Genomic DNA, 21,308 nt, shown 5'->3' with positions numbered 1-21,308 from the left:
CATGTCTTCGGTCTTGGTTTTATCTTTTAAATTCTTTTTTGCCCTTTAAAAATTAACCATGGCTTTTCTCTTTTACATAGGCATCTCCGCAACTGCGCCCATACCAATATTCATTGATAGTGGGGGTATCACCCTTGCTGCAGGCTTTTTCCTCCAGTCACCTACCATTGTGGGGTCTTGGTTCTGTATGAAGGGAATTTGATAACATTCCTTTCTTCTCATCATCTGGGATTCAACCATTTCAAAGGGTCACCCTTCCTCTCCCCAATACTCACACAGCCTGTAAGCATCAGGAAAAAATTCCCATTTTACTGGAGCATGATACTGCTCACAATCTGAAATCACCACTATGAGGTCTTCATGGCTGCAATCTAAGCATTCTCTCAGACTTATGGAATAAGTTTCCCTTTTAAATGTTCTGAGAACATTTAAAAGGGCATTTTCCTAAACTTGCTCTTTAACTGAATCATTGTCACTAAATGCGACATTATCCGTTTTAAATGATAGCCATGCATTTACTTTTTTTTTTTTTAAGGGGGATGGGCTTGGAAGTCACATTTGAAGTCATTTATAATGAAGTAAATAATGTACTTGTTTTGTTTGTTTCTCCATTTAAGAAAGTACAAGCAAAACAAAACCTCCTCAGATCTTTATCTCCCTTCATGGAATAAAACACATCCTTAGTATCCTTTTGGACTGAACTTGCCACCCGGTTTTTTTTTTTTTTACCCATTCTATTTTATCCTTCCTAAAACTTGTTACTTATTTCTCACTGTAGTGATAGTTATTATTTCCAGGATCTCTATTGCTTCTTCACGCCTTAATACTTGGAAAGTCTGAATAGCAGGTATTTGTTAACTGCTTGTCAAAAACTTATGTTAGCTTTTCCATCATATACCCTGCCTTTTTCAGTCCAGGAATAATAACATTGCCCTGAAATTTGGACCTTCCACCTGAATGGTATTGTCTTGTAAGTGGCTTGTCAACATTTACTAGAGGATACTTTATAGACACAATAGACAATTTCAAGTGATACCATTGCATGGTCCAGAATGGCATCATAGAATTCCATCATAAATAACTAATGTGTTAGAGTTTATCTTATCCATTCCCAAAGCACTTGTATGCTTTAGGGCTCATTGTTGATAAACTCTTCTTGGAATGTTGTTTGGTTTGTTTTGCATGAGGTCACCTAGTAAGAGCTCCTTAACTTATCTTAGTTGCTCACAGGTGTACAGATAAAATTGCAAAATGTTCTTTAGAAGTTCCTTGTGTACTGTTTAGTGTTCTAACAGCATTTCCTATAACAAGGCTTCAAAAACTCCTAAGTTAAAAAAAAAAATCAGTACCATGTTAAAGCTGTGAGCTTAGGACCGAAAGCACATTTGGTGTTTAACAATATTCATACGATGTTTTCTAGAGCAGTTACTTATTTTTAAAAATGTTATGTATAATTTCCACTCACATTGTATGATTAAAATTGTAATACTGCAGATAGCCTTTGAGAAATCTTGCCTATGAGATAATTAAATTATAATATTTAATATGACATTATAATAGGTTCATCTTTGTGAGGGAGAAGTATTAAGGACTTCCTCAGATTTTTCAGACTTTTCTGATTTTGGTTACATGACTCATGTTAATTAAATGGATCCAAGTCTGTAAAGCTGACCACAATTCTCACATACCTTCTTGTACAGGAACTGTCTCTCTCTATATACATACGTATATACATATACACACACACACACACACACACACACGTATATATTTTCTTACGAGGATTCCTGATACGTAGCATATCAAGAATTATGTTTGCAAACTTTTAATACTTTCCATATTTAAGTAATCCCATTTGCTTCTGATAGTATAATACCATTTGTGTGACTACAAGAGGAACAAATTCACCACAAATATCTCTTTTATTTTTTCAAATAAGAGATATTTCAGGTCCATTACTCAAAATTCCCTTTAATACCTCATTATTCCAAAAGATGATGAAAAATTGGGATATGAATTAAAACATGTACCATAAATACATGCTCTGCTAATTAACAAAATAAAATGTCCTCATATATTGTATTGTTTTTCCAGTCAAAACTTTTGCATCTTCCTCATTGTTGTAAATGATATAAAAATTTTTTTGGCTTAGACTTTGTATTATATATTGTGTTTTTACAGGAGGGAGCCCCAAGCACCTGAGCCTGGGCACTCCCTCGCCCAGACAGTCCCATCCCAAGGCATAAGCCCAGGGGGCTCTGACAGCCCCCAGACAGGGAGTCTGGATCACAGGTCAGTCTCCACCTGCCCCTTCATTCTGGGCTGCCACTTAATCTCCTTCCAAGTCCTTTCCTTGGCTGAGAACAGGGTCATTTGATCTTTGAGCGAGCCCCCATGTTTGCTTGGAGGTGCTCCTGGTCCAGCCAGCACCAGCTAATTTTCCTTTGCTTTTCCATCCTGGAAAACACAAAGAGCTCCCCTATCCCATCTAACGCATTTTTTTTGCATGTTGCGCTATATGCCAAGGCAAGCCACATAGGTAGATTTACTGCAATGTGATAAAATCCCATCACTTCAGCCGCCATGACCTTGAGATGTCAGGAAGCTCACCGTGAAGACATTTTCATGGCCAGATCCCCAGAAAGAACACAAAATTGAGAGTTCTTTTCAGTGAAGAACTCTATGGTGAAGTGACCACAGCCTTCTGAAATGCTCCCTGAAACAGAAAAAAGTCCATCAAGTGCAAGTCAACCCATGTTGTTGTAGCATTCATGGAATAGCTGTGGCAGCAGTCCTTTGAGTTTCTAAGACTGTCAGTGAAAGGAACAAAAGTCTCCTCCCGGAAGTGGCCGTCTGCCTGTGGGTGACTCACTTTGCTGTGTGGCTATGTTTCACCTGATTACAGCTGCATGGGCTTTTTCTACGGTTTTCCCCAGGCCAGAGCATTACTAGCCTTCATTTGTGGCTGCACTTGGCTTTTTGACTTTTTCTTTTTGTTGAGAATCTCAGTGGAAATCTTTATGCAAGTTTTAATTGGCTATCTGTGAAAACACAAGTTGGCAATGATTGTGGCTAAAGGCAAAACTAGTGTGAGTTGTTTCTGAGTCAGGAGATACTATCTTACCAAAAATGGTTTTATAAGCAGAAAAAGCAACTGAACCCTTCTTTCAGAAGGGAATTTCACAATGCTATTTTGTATAGTACCTCGATTGAGGGAAAGGGCTGTGGAAAAAATAACCTGATATTTTTATGTAATTGGAAATGTAGTCTTCCATATTTATGAACAGCTCAATAACTAAATATGGGGGAAAGAAGCAAAATGTAACCAAAAATAAATAATGTATTTTATAATTTCCCCTGGTTTGTTTACAAATAACTTATGTTTTATAGAGCTTGAATCTTTGTTGTCTATAGTATCTCTAGAAGTTACTTTTTAAATGAAGAAAAGAAAAAAAGAAAACCTCCAAATTCTTCCAATGTGGAATTTGTTAAATATACATTATTTCACAAGGGCAGACTCTGAAGGGGATGTATTTTTGCTTGGCTCCCAGGGTAAAAATCAAAGGAAACTCTGGGGAAAACCAACAACTTAGACCTCCCTACAGTTTTATTACCTTTAAAATTTGCACAGTAATTCTGATGGAAACATTGCCAGATCCATCAGGGAAATGCTAAGTAAGTTCATTATTATTCTCTGGCAGTCATTCACACAATTCATGGTCAGACACTTGGAAGGCAACCTCTGAGGGTTGGTTCCTAATGGAAACAGGAGCACTTTATTTTGGAGTGCACAAAGAAGAGGAAGGAACACTGCAGCTGCAACTAAATTACTAAATCCAGCTTCGAGATCATGGAGGCCTATTAGACCACACTTAATGCGCATTGAGGCTCCAGGATCAAAAGAGTGGGACTCTATCTGCTCCTTACAGAGCCAACTGGAACATACTTTCATGTTGACTCCAGCTTGGGATCCTCTATAGGGAGTAAGACAGTGGTCATGTAAAAGCCTTCTTATATTGGAAAGAGAACTTTGTTCCTTTTAATTGTTCTTAGGGTGTTGTATGCCCAAATGCCAGATTGGAATTGCAGCCATCTGAATATTTTCAAAAAGCATCATTGTCATTTAAAAACCAAAGAGCCAAATGAGAGGTGGCCTGGAAAAAGCCACTTTGGAGGTGGGTGAATGGGACTGCTGACTGTACTGTGATTGAAAGGGAGATTCTAATTCACTTTGGGAAGCCACTGGAAAAGGCTTTCCCAGAAATGTTGAATACATTGTAGAATGCCTTGATTGAGCCTTGTTGTAGCTAAGATTATTCTCATGTCATTGTATAGACTGCCTCATAATCACCCAACATCCATTCTGGTTTATTTGCCATGGTCACTTGCATTTGGAGGGTGAAGACATCCTTGCTAAGCTTGTGCTGTGTATTTTCAGATTTTCTATCTTGTTCTGCTTTCTTTGTTCCTTCCATTGCTTTCTGCAGGTATTTAAACCCATGGTTCAAAAGAGACTATAATGTAGCTAAGTGGGTAGAAGATGTGAATAAAAACACTGAAGGACCATACTTTAGGTATTTTATAAATTAATTTTTATATCCTTCTCAAACTCTCCCAGCACATACAAATACTGTAGTGTGACTGGCTCTCTATCTTGTATCTCCCAATACAAGTTCCTATAGGTGGAAAGGGGTCCTTGTTTATTTGCTGCCTTTTGACTCTGTTTTTGCTTCGTGAGCAAGTCTGGTTCTTTTCTGAATGTTTCAAATAAAGCCATTTGAAAGGGTTGCCATTTAGTGCATGTCCCTATCACCATCTTAAGCTTTTTAGTAGCTTTCTCTTCATTTTATGCTATGTAGTGTTCTATGGGCATGAAACATACTTTCCACTAATAAAGAAGCACTATTAACCTGAACAATTTAGTTTCTATAATCTAGCAGTTTCATAATGCATTTTTCCTACTTACTGCCTAAGAGTGCATAGTGTATACAAAAATTCAAGGAAAAACGTATAAAGAAACTAAGTGAAATGTGATGGGATTTTACTTGGATAGAAACAATGATTTGGTCTAACTGGAAAATTACTGAGACAACATTGACCCCATGGGAGTATGTGGAATGAGTTTAGGTTTTATTTGTTCAGTATAACCATTTCCTACCAGAGAAAGGCTGTGCTGAGAAGTGTTTTACAGATTCTCAACAAAGCATGTAAGGAATTTTTTATGCTAATAAAAATGTTGTCATCTAATACTTCAAATAGAACAGGAAGCAGCTGGAAATATATTCTTGACTCACAAAATAGAAGAATATCACTACATTTTAGAAACTATCAAATTTACTCAATTCACTGCAGCTCTGTGTGACATTTACAGGTCAGAAAGAATTTCCAAGAGTTCTTAATGGCATTTTTCACCCTTTCTAATAAAGTGATTTCCTAGAGGTAAATGTCCACTTTATATCTGACTACTTTGTGGACAACTAAGGTAAAGGAGAAATATGTACTCAATTACTACCTCTTCTGAACACAATTTTACAATAAACTCATGTTACTGATTGCCATGTCTTGGGTCAACATTGAACAGATACCAAAATATGTATGTGTTTTTAACTCTCAGCACCCATATAAGGTGGACTCTCTCTTCCAGTGTACCATTTAGTTTAGTTATGTATAGTTTGAGAAAATGATTAGACCTACCTGCCTTTTAATTCGATCCATAACATTTGCATACGCCCCAAGGAAAGCATAACTCCTGCCTGCTCATAAAAATATATCCTGCTTTTATACCTCATCTTTCCCTCCTACCCTGCCCCTCTGCTTGTCCAACACTTTCCCACACTGAACCTCATACACATACACTCACATTCAAACATCCCACCCTCATCTGTAGCTCCCAAGATGGCCAACATCAGGAAGACAGGTAAGATGATTTTGACTGTTATTTGGAATCTTGGCTCACCTGCAGTCCTATTTCTCCTTTCTATTTTCCTCAGGCTTGTGGGCAGATTGTAATTTGTACCAGCCATGGATCCAAAACAGAATGACTTTGGTCCTATATGGGTTAGGGTTTTTATTCCCAAATGGATTTAGCATTTTTGCAGCAATAATTTGTGAAATGGTACCCCGGAAGAGTTGATTCACCTCCCCTGGGTGAACTGAGTAGTTTATGTGGCTCTCAGAGAAAGAGGTCACGTTTCTTAAAATCAGCACCCAGGTCTGCCCAGAAGCCGCATGACTAAATGCAATTTGGATGGGGAAATGCTTTAGCACCCCGGTTGCACGTGCAAAAAACTGCAAGGACAATTTTAGAGGGTTCCTTTATTTTCTATTCTAATATGAGATGTTGATTCCTACAGTAGATAGTGAAATTAAGAATTAATTGTTAAAAATCATATTTATGTTTAAAGGTTAAAGTTCTGTGGACAGTTATAATTTAACTCATTTTTGGGTTAATACAGGTGATAAGATTTGAAATTCAATACAGCATTTCTGTGGTGGTGGTAAATAATTGACATGGCCCAGAACGTTTAACACAGTGATTCTAATGCAAGGGACAATTTCATCCACTCTCTATCCAAGCCAAGCCTCACATAGGAGCCCCAAAGTGCTTCCACACCTTGGCTTGTGCCTTGCCAACTCTATGCTTAGGCTCAGATCTGCGTCATCTGTGGCCAGGTCATTCAGGATTACCCTTCTTGTCAAAATCACCAGTGAGGGCAAAAGTCACCTTATTGTTTTTTGTAGAGATGTGATCTCACCATGTTGCTCAAGCTGGTCTCAAACTCCTGGGCTCAAGCAATCCACCTGCCTCAGCCTCTCAGAGTGCTGGGATTACAGCCATGTGGTGTTGGCTTTGTGGCATCCTTATCAAAATGCAATCTGCAGCAAACTGGTTCAAAATATAGTCCAGCATTTAAAATATAGTAGCCACACTGCTAGAGAGAGCAAGGCAAATGCCTAAATAGATATTGAGTGATGAGAGTGCCTCTGCTGTGCCCCCTTATCCAGTTTAGATATGACAGTGGTTGCTCAGATTGTTCTCTGCATGAATTCGGGCCACCAGGAAGAAGCAAGTGAGATCAGGACAAGTGCATTATCTTGCCACACCCAGATCCTGGATGCAGTTCTGTTATAAGCTCTCAGAAGGTATCCTTACTCTCGGGTATTATCCCATTGATTTCTCACTTCATCAGGGTTTTCGAGTCCACTTCCATGATTCTATGGAATTTTTGGTGACTCTGAAAGAAAATGAATAATTACAACTATCGTGTATTAAGTGCCTATGAGATATCTTTATTCCTCACATCCTAAGGTGTAGGCATTCTTATTACCTTTCTGTAGATGGAGGAAACTGAGGTACAAAGAGTAATTCAAGGTGGCACAGCTAGTAAGTGTCAGAACCAGAACTAGAGCCTGGCTCTGAATCCAAAATCTGTACCTTTTCCATTTCACCTTAATTAAAAGTAGCAGAGTGGATACTGATGACTTGAATCCTCCCTTAGTACACTTAACAAATTCTCCTGGATCTAGGCCAGGCATGATGGCTCACGCCTGTAATCCCGGCACTTTGGGAGGCCAAGGTGGGCGGATCATGAGGTCAGGAGATTGAGACCATCCTGGCCAACAGGGTAAAACCCCATCTCTACTAAAAATACAAAAATTAGCTGGGTGTGGTGGTGCGTGCTTGTAATCCCAGCTACTTGGGAGGCTGAGGGAGGAGAATTGCTTGAACCTGGGAGGCGGGGGTTGTAGTGAGCTGAGATCACACCACTGTACTTCAGCCTGGCAACAGAGCGAGGCTCCATCTCAAAAAAATAAATAAATAAAAATAAAATAACAAATTTTTCTGGATCAACCTACTATAAAACTCACATATGAACACAAGTGAGTAAGAGTTGGACTTGTGTCCCTCTCCATGTGACTGGCCTGGTTTTTAGCCTGTCCGTGGGTGCAGAACTGAACTGAGGTTGGCCTTACAGGCATATATACAAAAGGTAATCCCAGGAAGTTTGATGTAGCCTTAAGAGGCACCACAATCCACTGGCACACAAACATACTTTTATTGTGTAATTCTAATAGGGTATCCATTATGGTAACTATCATTTTTTAAAATAGAGTAATGGGCTGGGCGGGGTGACTTATGCCTATAATCCCAGCACTTTGGGAGGCCAAGGTGGGTGGATCATTTGAGGTCAGGAGTTTGAGACCAGCCTGGCCAACATGGTGAGACCCTGTCTCTACTAAAAATACAAAAATTACGCAAGTGTGGTGGCACACTCCTATAGTCCCAGCTACTCAGGAGACTGAGGCAGGAGAATCACTCCAACCCGGGAGGCAGAGGCTGCGGTGAGCGGAGATCACACCAACTACACTTCAGACTGGTTGACAGAGTGAGACTCCGTCTCAAAAAATAAAATAAAATAAAATGCAGTAATAATAATGGTTGACTTGTATCCAGTGATGCACTTTACTTTTTAAGTGAATGAGCTGTGCTGGTGCCTGGCTTTAGGTGAAAGCCAGGCTGGAACTGCCAGGCAAGTAGTCAATCAAGGTCAGAAAAGAGCCTGGAGATAGTTTTGAAGAAATGTCTTCCTTAGACATTTGTGAGACATTTTGAGTTTATTTTCCCTAAAGTGTTTTACCCTATCATGACATCTAGTCCTGTTTTGACTCCTGCTCTGGTGCTCTCCATCCCCCCAAGGATAATCAGTTTTATGCTGCCACATACCACCCAGCCTCCAGGACCCTTTCCCCTGCTAAAACTTTCCTGCTGGGCTTCTCTTCCCCTCGGGGTCCAAGATGCCAATTAACAAGCATGTTATTATTCTTTACTTCTGTTTTGACTCCTGCTCTGGTGCTCTCATCCCCCCAAGATAATCACTTTTATACCCGCCTCCAGGACCCTTTCCCCTGCTAAAACTTTCCTGCTCAGCTTCTCTTCTTCCCCTCAGGGTCCAAGGTGTCAATTAACTAGCGTGTTATTTTAAGAAGAAGTATATGTGCAATTTCTTTGGGGTTCTGGAGAAAATCTCCTGTTTTTGTTCTAACTTAATTGGCTTTGCCCATAGGAAGATATTTGAGGGGAAGACTGGACCTTCAGCACCCCTCATTGGAATGGCTTTGTACGTGTTCCAGGCTGGCCATTTGGACCCATGGCCAAGCATTCCAGCTTTAAGCTGGAATGACTATGAAGCTAAAAGCTAATAGCTAATGGTGTGGACACACATGCTGCCTCATTTTGCATGATCCCCTAAAGTAAACAAGATTTAATTATTTGTTTGTGTACCTTACTAGCTTTCCTAAACTTGGATATTTTATCAGTAGTGATTAGGCTAAAAAACTGATGCCAGGTTAACAGTCTTATTTTAGAAAGATGCATTTAAATATCTAAATGCAGAAGTTTGCCAACATCTTACATGTACCAAATTTGTTTCTTGAAGATCATAGTCCTATTTAAAGTGTTTTTCTAAAATAAAAAAAATAATTTCTCAATTAAAAAATATGAAGTAGTACATTGCTTTAATAGAACTTTAGAGAATTTGAAGTACTAGTATTAGTTACACCCATCCGTTGTTATGTAAGCCCAACCAATGGCTTACATAGAAATGCTAATGGTAGGGACTAATTAGACCATTTTTGTATGTTCTCATCATACTTTGTTTGGCTGGAACTCTGCACTCCTCACCGCTCCGCAATGAAGAGCATTAACATAGGAGAAATCAAAGAGCTGCTGTGTTCTAAGCATTCAGGCAAAGGAGTGGTCCTAGCCATTTTTCAAAAATAGGAGTTACAGATTAAAAGTGAATTGTACCATTCTTCATTCTTAAAATCTATCAAGAATGTTCACTACTACTATCTTTGGGTGTGTAGGAAAAATTATTTTCAAACTTTAGTTTGAATTCAGTGTCCATAAAATGGAAATTAGTATGAAAACTATGGCAGAACCAGAGCAAAGGATAATGTATGCATGCAAACCAAAATTTAAAACAAGGGAGGAAAAAAGACACCTTTATGCTATTGAATGCAGCCTAGGCAGTAGATCTTGACCTACCCAATGCTACCCCCACCCCTCCCAGCCAACATTCCCAGGCTGGGTCAGTCACAGCAGATGAGGTACATTCTACTGAAATAAATACTTCTGCTGTAATGTGGCAGTGTAACCAGTTCAGCAATGTGGGTTTTTACCACCTTGCACCAGGGATTAAGGAGCAGTGGTAATGTTTGTGAATGGAATAGGTACTACAGTTATCACATCTGTTTTTCATTGATATGTTATGAGTAGACATTTTTTACTCAGCTGTTTTTTTTTTTTCACTTTAAAGACAAGTTAGCAATAGATATGGGCTTGTCTAGTATGTTCAGCTTAGTCACAAATTACCACTACACATGCAAAACCAATCAAGTACAGCATAATACACCAACGGCTTACATAGAAATGCTGATGGTAGGGACTAATTAGACCATTTTTGTATGTTCTCATCATACTTTGTTTGGCTGGAACTCTGCACTCCTTACTGCTTGCATGTTTACTAATTTATTAAAAGCCCTGTATTTGCCTTTGTTCCTTCACAACTAACACACTGGCCTCTGAATGCATGAGTGTTGTGTAAACTGGTGTGTGATTTAGCAACTAATAAATATATCAATTGTAATGGATTTTGAGATCTTAAGAGAAAATTGGAATTATTGTACTTAAACATTTGTACATTAAGTGGTAAAAATAAGGCACAATATTAATATTTTATACATGTAATTTACCATTATAAGCTCTTAGAATAATTTCATCCCTTCTCCATTTTAGCTTTTTATCTATTCTATAGGATACATTCTATAGGATACATTTTTAGTGGCTTGTAGTTTAAAAGTATCATTCTATGTACTAACATTTAAATAATCCATCGCAGTCATGAAATTAGGAAGATAAAATTGCAGCATTTCACTGTTGAGAATGACAGAATATCTTCCCAGTAGTTAAATCTTTGCAGTAGTGGCATATGAAAGTTAGAAGTCAGAGGGTTTGTTCTGAACCCACTTTTCAGATATTTGAAAAATGTTAGGCAATCACATGATGTTTATTTCATGTTCTCAACATCTCAGGACTTTATCTCCTGCCAAGTCTCCTTCTTCATCAACTGGGTCTATTGCCTCCAGCAGAAAATACCCTTACCCAATGCCTCCACTTCCTGATGAGGAGAAGAAAGTGAACCGACAAAGTGCAAGGGTATGTGGAAACCTCTTTCATGTGCTGACATGCTCAGTCATTATCATTTATCTATGAGTTTGTAAAAGAGAGAATCATTTTTCCTCCCTTGTTCCTAAGAAAATGAAAAAATCAAACTTGAAGATAAGGAGATTCTTGGGACTTTTGGCTTCAGATTTATATTTGCAAATAGTTCAATCTACATTGATATAGCCTAGATACATTTTGTGTAATTAATTGCTCTATATTTATATATTATTATAGCTAATATAGTAAAACCTTGAGTAAACAAAACACTGTATTTTTCTATGTCACCTTTTACATTTTAATCACACTGCCACTCTGTCTCACAACATTCCTGAAACATATCAGTATGTAGAATTGGAGATACAGTGGAGTTTAGAGAGGCAGACTGGCCCTCAGAGACTTAAGTGAAAGATACAACCAAAGAATAATTACCTTTATTGATGTCCAGGCTCTGTTGTGGTCATTTACACTGTAATGTTGATCTTCTTAGAAATAATGTTGCAAAAAAATAAAATAAAGCTTATAAGCCTCGGCAGTGTTAGCTGCTGGTTGGACTTTTTGGTCTTAAGAGATGTTTCAGAATCTCTTTGATCCCAAACCTAAATTATGTGGTTCAAGGTAAACGTGGATCATTCAAATTTTAATTTAACTCAGAGTCAGTAAGAAGGCACAAATAATTAAAAGCTGTGTAGATCACTATAATCCAAACGTCTTTAAAAACTACCAGCAGTGTTTTGTTAATAATAAAAAATTACCATTGTATGTTAATATGAGAAATGGTAAAAGATAAGACAATTCAGATTCCCAGCACTCAGCTTTCTGAATTAACAGAAGACTTCTTGATAGATATCTAGTTGTTCATGATGGCATGTGTGATAATGAAATCTGAGACTGATGTCATTCCTGCCCTCCTCAAAGAATTGTCTAAGTGTAGCACCCGACTTTCTTTCTGCTAAATTGTCTGTATCCCTGTTTTGCTCCATCAAGTTAGGGACATTCCCTCAGCTGTTGTCATGTCAGAGTTTGGGTTATTGGAGATGTTACCACACAAGAGCCTGTAAAAACGATAGCTCTCCAGAAAAAATGGCTGGCCCATAGCCCCTTTCCTGGGCTGAGCAGATGACTACAAAGACTCTGGCTGCTGCGATTGTTACGTGAAAGGTCTGATTTGTTCTATGCACTGTGGAACAGCCACATAAGCATGTGGCAGAATCCTACCAAATACACAGCCCCTATCATTGGGATGTCTCTGTGGGCTGTGGAGAGTGGAACAAGCAGATCTTCCTATCAGCAGCCCCTCTGCTACCACCACATAGGTGTGGGCCAAGGCATGCCTCATGTGGAAAGTGATGCTTGGAAATTGCTCATTTTATCCCACTGGGGTAGTCATGACATTCAGGTTTTTCCCAGTGTTATTCATTTGTCCCTCCCTTCTTTCTCCTTTCTGTCACATATTATTTTTAATCTTTATAAAAAAATATTGAGGAAACTTCAGCTCTCCAAGGCCAGAGTCTAAACCCTTTAGCCCTCCAGACTATCATCTGAGCATCATTTCAGATCGTCTTTGCTCCAGACCCACCACAAGCCCCATTTAACTCCTCTCCACCACCAGTGTCACCCATTCACGAAGATCCCCACAGTTCAGATATTCATTTGGTTTCCAAGGGGTTGGCGTCTTTTCAATAAAAAGGACATATAAAGCAGACCTAAGGTAGATAGGATGGTGGCTTTACCACAGTCCTGTGGGGTAGGCAGACTTGGGCATTCAGAACAAGATTTCCATGAAGATTTGGGAGAACATATTAAGGGAACCTGTATAGAAACATCTACTTAATCACTTGGCTTTTTCTCCTTTTTCTTTCCCAGAAACTCATTATATATAGAGTGACATGTATCAAATGTCCAATAAAAATGGAATATGGATGGAAATTGGATATAACCTAAGTCACTCTGGTCATAGGCTTTGTTTATGTTTATAATAATTATATCTAAATTATATTGCCTGGAAACATATTTCATCAGCTTGATCTTCTTTTTAAATTGGTCATCCTTTTGTGGTGAACTGAGTTGCATTCATATCTGATCATGTCACACTTGTTATTAGTCCATTAAGGTGATTGCTGAACACTGTAGAAATTCGATCTGAACAGGGCCAATATAGAGCTCATGGCAAAAGCAAGGAGAGGGTAGGAGGGACAGCATGAATGAAGGGACATCCTGCCTTGAATGTATCATTCCACTGTGATACCTCAGCTCATGAGAGAGAACCGTTTTTAAGGAGGTAGTGATAGAATTGGAGTGTATGGCAGTGATTTTCAAGTGGGTGATGGTGGAATTGATGGAGTCACACTTCCCCGATGTCAGTGGTTTTCTGTTGTGGCTGCACAAGGGAATCATCTGCAAAGCTTTTAAAATATTCTTACGCCTGAGTCCCACCCAGAGAGATTTTGATTTAGTTGGTCTGGTGTGCTGCCTGGGAAGCGGAATTGTAGAAACCTCCCCAGATTAATGTAATGTGCAGCTGAGGTTGAGAACCACTGCTCTAGCTGGCTGTCTTGGAATCCTGGGGAAAGGAAGGGTATGTATAGCTAAAAGAAAATATTTTAAATTCTTTTATTTCATTTGAGACACAATATTTATTCAAAATTTTAGTAACATTAAATGAGGATGTGATGGTTTTTGTATCAAAAGATGGCTGTTGTTGAAAAGGTTGAGACACAGGTTTTGAGGAAAGAGAGAGCTAAAAGTTGGAGTGTTTATTCTATCCACTTTTTAGACTTTGCAAGAGTGTGCATCCACAGTCACATATGTGTGGATGGAATCACTGAATCTTTTTCATCTCCTACTCAGAATACATCTGCTTCCTGCTTTCACAATGTGCAATTTTGCTCTTTTCTGTTGTGCAGCTATGGGAGACATCCATTTAAGATCAACTGTTTACATGTGATACATCGAAAACTGTTTACTTCAACTTTTATAGAAATCCAGGCTCATGGAATCACTGCAAATCTATCTGCTCTTCAGACAATACGAAGACCCTCTGAGATGCTACAGAGGAGAGGAAGTGGAGTCTCACATCTGGTTACCATTTTCTTTTTGTCGTTGGCTTAGGGTTTAACTGAATCATGAAAAGAACTACTGAAATGTTACACTATAACATGGAACAATAAAGGTACTGGTATGTTAACAGATAATCCGCATGACAGATAAGATGTAGAAATATCCATAAAGTTAACTCACATGACCCAAATGTAGCAAGTTTCCTAAGGGACAATAGTGGATTCAGAACTTGATGTTCTGAAGCACATCCTCACTGTAAACAGTAATGCTATATGCATGAAGCTTCTGTTTATTGTTTTCCATATTTAAGGAAACAACATCCCATAATAGAAACGAGCATGCAGGGCTAAGGCATATAGGATTTTTCTGCAGGACTTCAAAGCTTTGAGAGGCCAATATCCCATAGGCTAACTTTAAACATGTATTTTTTGTTTTGTTTTTTACTTTTCATATTTATATTAGCATACAAGGACAATTGTATATATGTAACATTTTTAAAATTTAAAAAAATGCAGCTGTTACACACAAGTGTATTTTGCCAAATGCCTAAAAATTCAGTCACAATCACATCATCGTCATCCATCCAGTGATCTTCAAAGACTATAAGCAGGTAATGTAAATATAGTGGTCAGTGCTGTAAATGTGTCTCTCCATAATTGGTATTTGTCCAAAACATGTGATGTCCCTTTAACCTGTGCACAGTCTGGAGGCGCAGTTTTATTGAGTAAGTAATTGAGTGAGAGAACTAAATGCCCAGCAAAACTTCTGGCCTCCACAGTTTGCTGATGCAGGAGCCCACTCTGCTCCCGATTGGCTGCTCCCTGGACATCATCCATCCCATCCATCCATCCCATCTCATCCCAGTGAGCCAGCCCCTCAGCAATGTGTCCTGCTGAGATTAAGCAAGTGCACCAAAGACACATGAGACCACGTACTGCCAGTGAGCTGGTAGCTTCTGACTTGCCAATACTCTAACCCTTTGTGGCCTGAAGTTTTGTTCCTTGACAAAACTTTTCAGTCACCCTTATCTGTGAAATGAATGACTTGTTTTAACAAAAACAACTTTGACACTACTGATTAAGAATATTTATCATCACTGGGATGTGAATCCCAACAAGTCATTCTGTACTCACTCTGGAGCAAGATGATGGAAGATTCTACTGTTTGAGTTGGGTAGCCTCAACTGTTCATAAAGGGTTAAGTTAGATCTAAACCACAGAGGTGCAGCAACTGCAGAGCTACACTAACAGCTGGCAGGGGGAAAGAATCTGATGCTTTGAACCATATATTTTTTAATCCATAGGAAAATAGGATTCTATTTTAAAAGACCCTTCTTTAAAACCAAAGTTTGATAACTGTTATAATGGCAGATCTGTCATTCCAAAAGAAAGCTAGCTACCCTAGTGAGGCTGGAGATTGATGGGCTCAATCACATGGTCTGCTCTGAAGTATACTTCTGATTTCCTAATTTTCTGTGTGTTCTTAAGAGGTATGGAACCTGCAGACAGGGTTTCAGAAATAATCTCTAAATTTGATCCTCTTCCATAGTATCCATGGACAAAATCCATATCATCTTCATATGTAATCAAATTGATTACATAGGATGCCCAAACTGAAGGGCCGAGTTAGAAGGCAGCATTTTGTGCTTTGTGTTTAAGTCTTCGGTAATGGACCTCTCTTTTGAAAGTCTTTGAAATGGTTGGAAAACAATTTAATGATCCAAAATTACATAATGTAAAACAGCATTTTTCATGACAGGAAGGGATGTGATTGTTAATATGACCATAAAGCGATCCATCAGGCCAAGGTTTGGGTGAGTGTTGGGCACTGTTGCCACATAGCTCAAGCCAATAACAGAAGGGCAGACAGATGGAAAGATGTAGCAAATAAAGTGACTTTTTACCAAGATCACTGTAACGTGCACTGAATGTTTCCTGGTATTGAGTGTATAAAAGGCTAATGCTATAAGGTTTATTTTGACTATAAAAGAGTTTATAGATTTGAATATAAGGTGCCTCATGTAAATATGCTTCCTAGTTACAGGTACACAAACTCTAATTTGAAAGAATCCACAAACGGCTAGCTGAGAAGTTAACAGATCTCTGTCTATCATCCATCCATGTGTCTTTCTTCCTTCACCTCAGTTATTTTTACATGAAATTATTATTTCAAATGAAAATCATTATCATGTGCCTTTTGGGAGACATGGTTGCTCTAGAGGTATATAGTTTGTAATTACCCTCCTTGGAAGCTCCACCTTCCTGTGGAACTGAATAAAAATTTTTATGTTTTATTTTTAGAGATTATGATTTTACGTATACAGTAACTTTAATGTTCTATTCTTGGAATCTACTCTATCTCCCATGTTTAAACATTCTTAGAGCCATTTGTGGGATTCATTGAAAAATTTATAGTCTCAAGGGAGAGTTTCAAGAAGTATCTGTATATATACTCATGTTGGGGTTCTAGAGGCATTACATCTAAACATTTATGACTTTTCATCCACTGAGGTAGGTAGCATTAAATATACAAGCACAGCATTATTTCTCTTTAAATAACTATTTTGAAGAGAAACTTTGAGGCCATATAACAGTTTATATCATGCAACTAATATTTATATTTCCCAATCCACTACAAAATCATTGCTAAGCAGAAGAGAGCAGTTATTTGGCCTTTATGTTTCATTGTATGCCTTTTCCCCCTCTTTCTAAAGTTTTATGCATTGATAAGACTACAGATTGGCACCCAGCTGCCCGAGATGTTCCATTTATCCATAGTCGTTGTAGTGCAATCAACCCTGATTTAAAGGAACATTTAAATCTCTCCAGTAAGTGTCAACAGGAAGGCATGGGATAGCAGGGAGTCCTTATGGAGTGGACTGGCCACATGAACTGTCCTCTGCATCCAGCCACTCTTTATTTAGATGGGAAGTGGCATGGTCCTCTGAACGCTGCAGGCTGGAAATGATCCCCAGGGCACGTGCAATCTGTGGAAAGGAATAAATCAGACAGTGCAACATGATGAGGGCTTTCAATTTGCTGTGGTTGCTGTATTTTTAACAAGAAACCCAGAGCTTCGATTAGGAATAACCTATCAGAGTTGTTCCTTTAAAAAATATTGATGAATAAAGCAAATGTGGGCTTAAAATGCCAACTTATTTTTCACTTTGATATTGGTGCTTTATTAAGTGATGCCATAGTTTGTCTCTTTTCCCTCTCACTTTAAAAAGAATTTTAAAATTGTGTTTGTATATAAGGTCAGTCCGGCATAGAATTTCTGAAAGTAACATTAATAGGGTTTCTAAAGAAGTTGTCAGAAAGACAAAAATTAGATATTCTGTGCACTTTCCGAGAAGGACTCTTTATGTTTGAATTTCAAAACAGGCTTACATTGCTTTTCTGTTGATTCCCTTGCATATCTACATAATTTAATCCTGTCTATTGTCCCAGATCTCTTATGGCTACTTTACCTGTTACCTTTTTTGGAATTTTGTTCTTTATGTTTTACAGTTACCTTTGGACCAGAAGATATATGATATTTTTATTCATTTTTTTTTCAGTGTTTTAAAATAAGGTTTGTTCATTTTATCCATTCATTTCCTATTGTTATGTAGTTCTATTTTAACCATATATATATAGTACTTCAAATAAATTTTCTTATGTTATTATTTAACACAATAATAAATCCTTATCTAAATAAAAGACTATTTTACTTTATTTTACTTAAAGGAAAGATAATTTATTGGCAGGATATTGAGTAGCTTGTAGAGTATATGGGAAGGGGAGAGCCAAGTTAGGAACTGGCAGGAGTGAGGAGGGATGAGACAGCTGCCTGCACAGTCTGATAGGACACATCTGGCTGCTGCCACTGGATGCCCACATGGGCAGCATATCATAAATATCACCCTACCGTTGGCAAGTTGGCATGAATTTTCCATGAAACGCTCTTGACTCCCATTTGCACCGTCATACCTACTTTTTATGTACCTAATTATATTTTTCCTTTAACTTTTATGGTTTTTTTTTTCTAAAACTGCCACCTAAATACCTTTCCACTCTGTTAAATGTATGGAGTCAAGATAAATTTCTCATTCTTGCTCTGCAGCTTAAGATGTATAGGAAGTAAACACTTCCATGGAATAGGGCTTAATTTGGGGCTCAGATGTTTGGGGTTTTTTCCTCCTTAGATGTTTTTGAATGGATAAAACTACTCTGGTTTTGGAAGCAGCAACTTTTCTCCTGACCTGGAAGAACTAAGGACTTTGATAAACAGTTTCCCGTTGATAGTATCATATAATGAGGGGCGCAGTCTGCTCTTGTGAAAATTGGCCCAGCGGCAGCAGCCCACGCCAGCTGTGTGTGAGTAGCCCTGCTGTTAAAAGTACACCTGCTGGGAATTGTTGGCACATGCTCATAGCATATGCTCTGGGGGGAGGTGCTTTTAATTCCAAGAGGAGCTTTTCTATCACATCTGCAGATGCAGAGCAAAGATGCAGCAGGACTTTAGAAAACAGGAGTGTTTCTGTTGACATTTTATTCATTGCTTTGTTAGTCCCCCAAATGGAGAATCTTCTGGTTGTTTGTAAGCAGAAAAAACAAAACATTCAAAACCAAAAACCTAATTAGTACTTTTGTCCCTTATATCCATAGTCTGACAAGCAAGTAAGCATCCTCATGGTGAGATTTTGAGGGGTGCTTCCAGAACCATCCTGCTTCCTATGTAGCTCCCCCTTCAGTAGCTGTGCAACTCTTTCCTCCTGACTAGGAACTTCTCTATTGTGGAAGTCAGTTCCTTTGGCTAAGCTGTCCCTTGAGAGAACCCTAGGATGCCCTAGGGAGTAGAGGTGGCAGGCATCTTTATCTTCGCCCACTGGCACATTAGCAGCTTATGCAACTTAGGAAGTCACTGGGAGATGAGTCCCAAGAGGGTGAATTTCAGGATGGGGAGGAGATAAGAAGCAGAGAACTTTGGGAGATCATGGGGCATTTAGTCCTGGCACAGATGCACAATGAATATCCACAGGAAGATTCCTGAAGCCAGATATGCAGGAGAGCACACATTGTCACGAGGGGTGTGATGGGAAGAGAGGTGCTGGATGCCTAAGACAGACTTGTGTGCTTGGCAGATTGACTGAGTGTTGACTCTGAATACTTTGTGGTCCAGTCCATGATGGGTCAGTCACTCCTGCCTGATGCATCCCTATTGCATTGTTCATAGAACCTGTATCATATGGGGAAGCTTCAAGGCTGGCAGGCTTTTCATCAGGTAATCATCATTTCATGTTCTTAAGTATCCTTGAAATCAAAACCAGGCAATGTGTGTTTTTGGTTTTGTTTTACAAAAAGGCATACAATGAGACCAATTCCTAAGATAATGCACATACAGAATCATCAATAAAGTTTCAAAGAGTTTATGAAGAAAAGGTATTTTCCTTTCTTGTAAAAAAATGTATTTTATATATATATATAAAATATGCTCATCTGCATTCACCCTAGGGCTTAGCCTCTTGTTTTATGAATTTTCAGGCTGTGATTTGTGTTGGATGGTTAAGCTCTAAAATAATGCAAATAGCCCCAATCTTTAAATATAGCGGTGCTAAGTTGAACAAGTAACGCAATACAGAAAATGCTGATATGAATTAATACTTAGTAATAATACAAAAGTTCCTGCTAAATTATATATGTGTATCACTGCCTGATTAGAAACCCCACTTTTCTTTCCTAATCCAGCACAAAATCAAACTCTGATTCTACAACCAGTCTTTTTAAAGGGCAAAAATGACTCAACACCTTTGTTTTGTATGGAAAAACTTTTTTTTTTTTTTACACTAACTGCAAAAGTGCTTAAAAATGTTTATTCAGGATAACTAAGCATGTACTCCTTTTTTAACTTGCTGGAAGACTTGCCTCTCCAAACTAGCACCCCCAAAAGACAACTTCTCTCAGAAACTGGATGTTTTACCTAAACATAGTAGCTTCAATGTTAGCCAGCGGTAGGTCGGCACTAGTGTTTTCCATGGTTATCACCTTTGACAGGTGATGTCCATCTATAGATAGTGGAAGCCACCCCATGGGGAGGTGTTAATAGCAGCATGGTTTCACTTTTGGTAATCAGGTAATCATGTGTATATACTTAGATTCGCATTATTTTAACATTCCTCTGCTACTCTGCACTTCAGGTTCGTTAAGCTGTTTCAATAATTACTGGGGTTCTGGCAAACACCAATGGAAATGTATATGGCAACTGCTTTCCTGAGCAAGTGTAATTTGTTTTATGGCTGTTCAAGTTATAAAATTGTTCTTACATTGTAGGTAAACAAAATCTTGATGTTTTTAAAGGTCACTGTAACTTAAGGTTCAAATTTCTGGCACAGTTTTATTAGTATTCACTTCGAAAGCTAATAAGATACCATGGTTTTCTATGTTACTCTCATTGTAACATTAGTAAACTGACTTTCAATAAAAGATTTATGTTATTTTGATGCACGACTCTTTTCTCTTTTTTTTTCTCCCAGCCAGTTTCTCTTTCAGAAGCTTCGTTAGGGGTACAGTCAAGGGATTGTTTCTTTTCTGTTCACTGGTGTCCCAGAAGGGGTCACTAACATGATGAGAAATTGAGAAATACAAACCCTTTAGCAAAGCCTGAGTGCTCAATTTGTTGCAGTTTCCTCATCTGAATGGCAGAGGTAGTTTACTTATTTATCTGTTTGCCTCTCCTCGTAAGCACTTCCTCTCTCACCCTAATGAGGATCAATTTCCTCTATCCTGTCCTGTAGACCAGGCGGTGGTGCTTAGTTAATAAGCTCACCTGTGCTGCATTCTAAAGCACTGCGCCTAGGATGGGCTCATGAGTTCATTGCCTAAAAACTGTTCCACCCTGGCCGTTTCATCTTCCAGGCAGGCATGTTACCTGCCCATCATTATTCTGGCATTTGCAGGGTCCTTGCCATCTGCTCATAGGCTACATAGGAAATAAGTTATAAGTAGTCAAGGTACTGTTTTAATGTGAGAAAAAGAGAAGGAAG

At 38.6% G+C, this 21,308-nt stretch overlaps 1 protein-coding gene across 15 annotated transcripts in view; it reads left to right on the top strand.

Annotated features, from left to right (window-relative positions):
* The window catches only part of ADAM22 (ADAM metallopeptidase domain 22), a 242,205-nt gene extending 226,004 nt beyond the window's left edge, over positions 1–16,201 (top strand). For 6 of the 15 annotated variants that reach the window (XM_077997084.1, XM_028846111.2, XM_077997082.1 and 3 more), the window contains 2 exons: positions 11,095–11,218; positions 14,131–16,201. In XM_077997084.1, coding sequence (XP_077853210.1) covers positions 11,095–11,218; positions 14,131–14,151 — 145 coding nt within the window. In that variant the 3' untranslated portion in view covers positions 14,152–16,201. Of the gene's footprint in view, positions 1–2,181; positions 2,293–4,487; positions 4,575–11,094; positions 11,219–14,130 lie in introns of all 15 variants that reach the window. The other 9 variants (XM_077997080.1, XM_077997083.1, XM_028846106.2 and 6 more) reach the window with 4 other exon arrangements.
* Positions 16,202–21,308: the final 5,107 nt, after the last annotated feature.

The sequence above is a fragment of the Macaca mulatta genome, chromosome 3 (genome assembly GCF_049350105.2).
Source record: "Macaca mulatta isolate MMU2019108-1 chromosome 3, T2T-MMU8v2.0, whole genome shotgun sequence".
Lineage (NCBI taxonomy): Eukaryota > Metazoa > Chordata > Mammalia > Primates > Cercopithecidae > Macaca > Macaca mulatta.
This window is presented reverse-complemented; position numbering and strand designations above follow the sequence as displayed.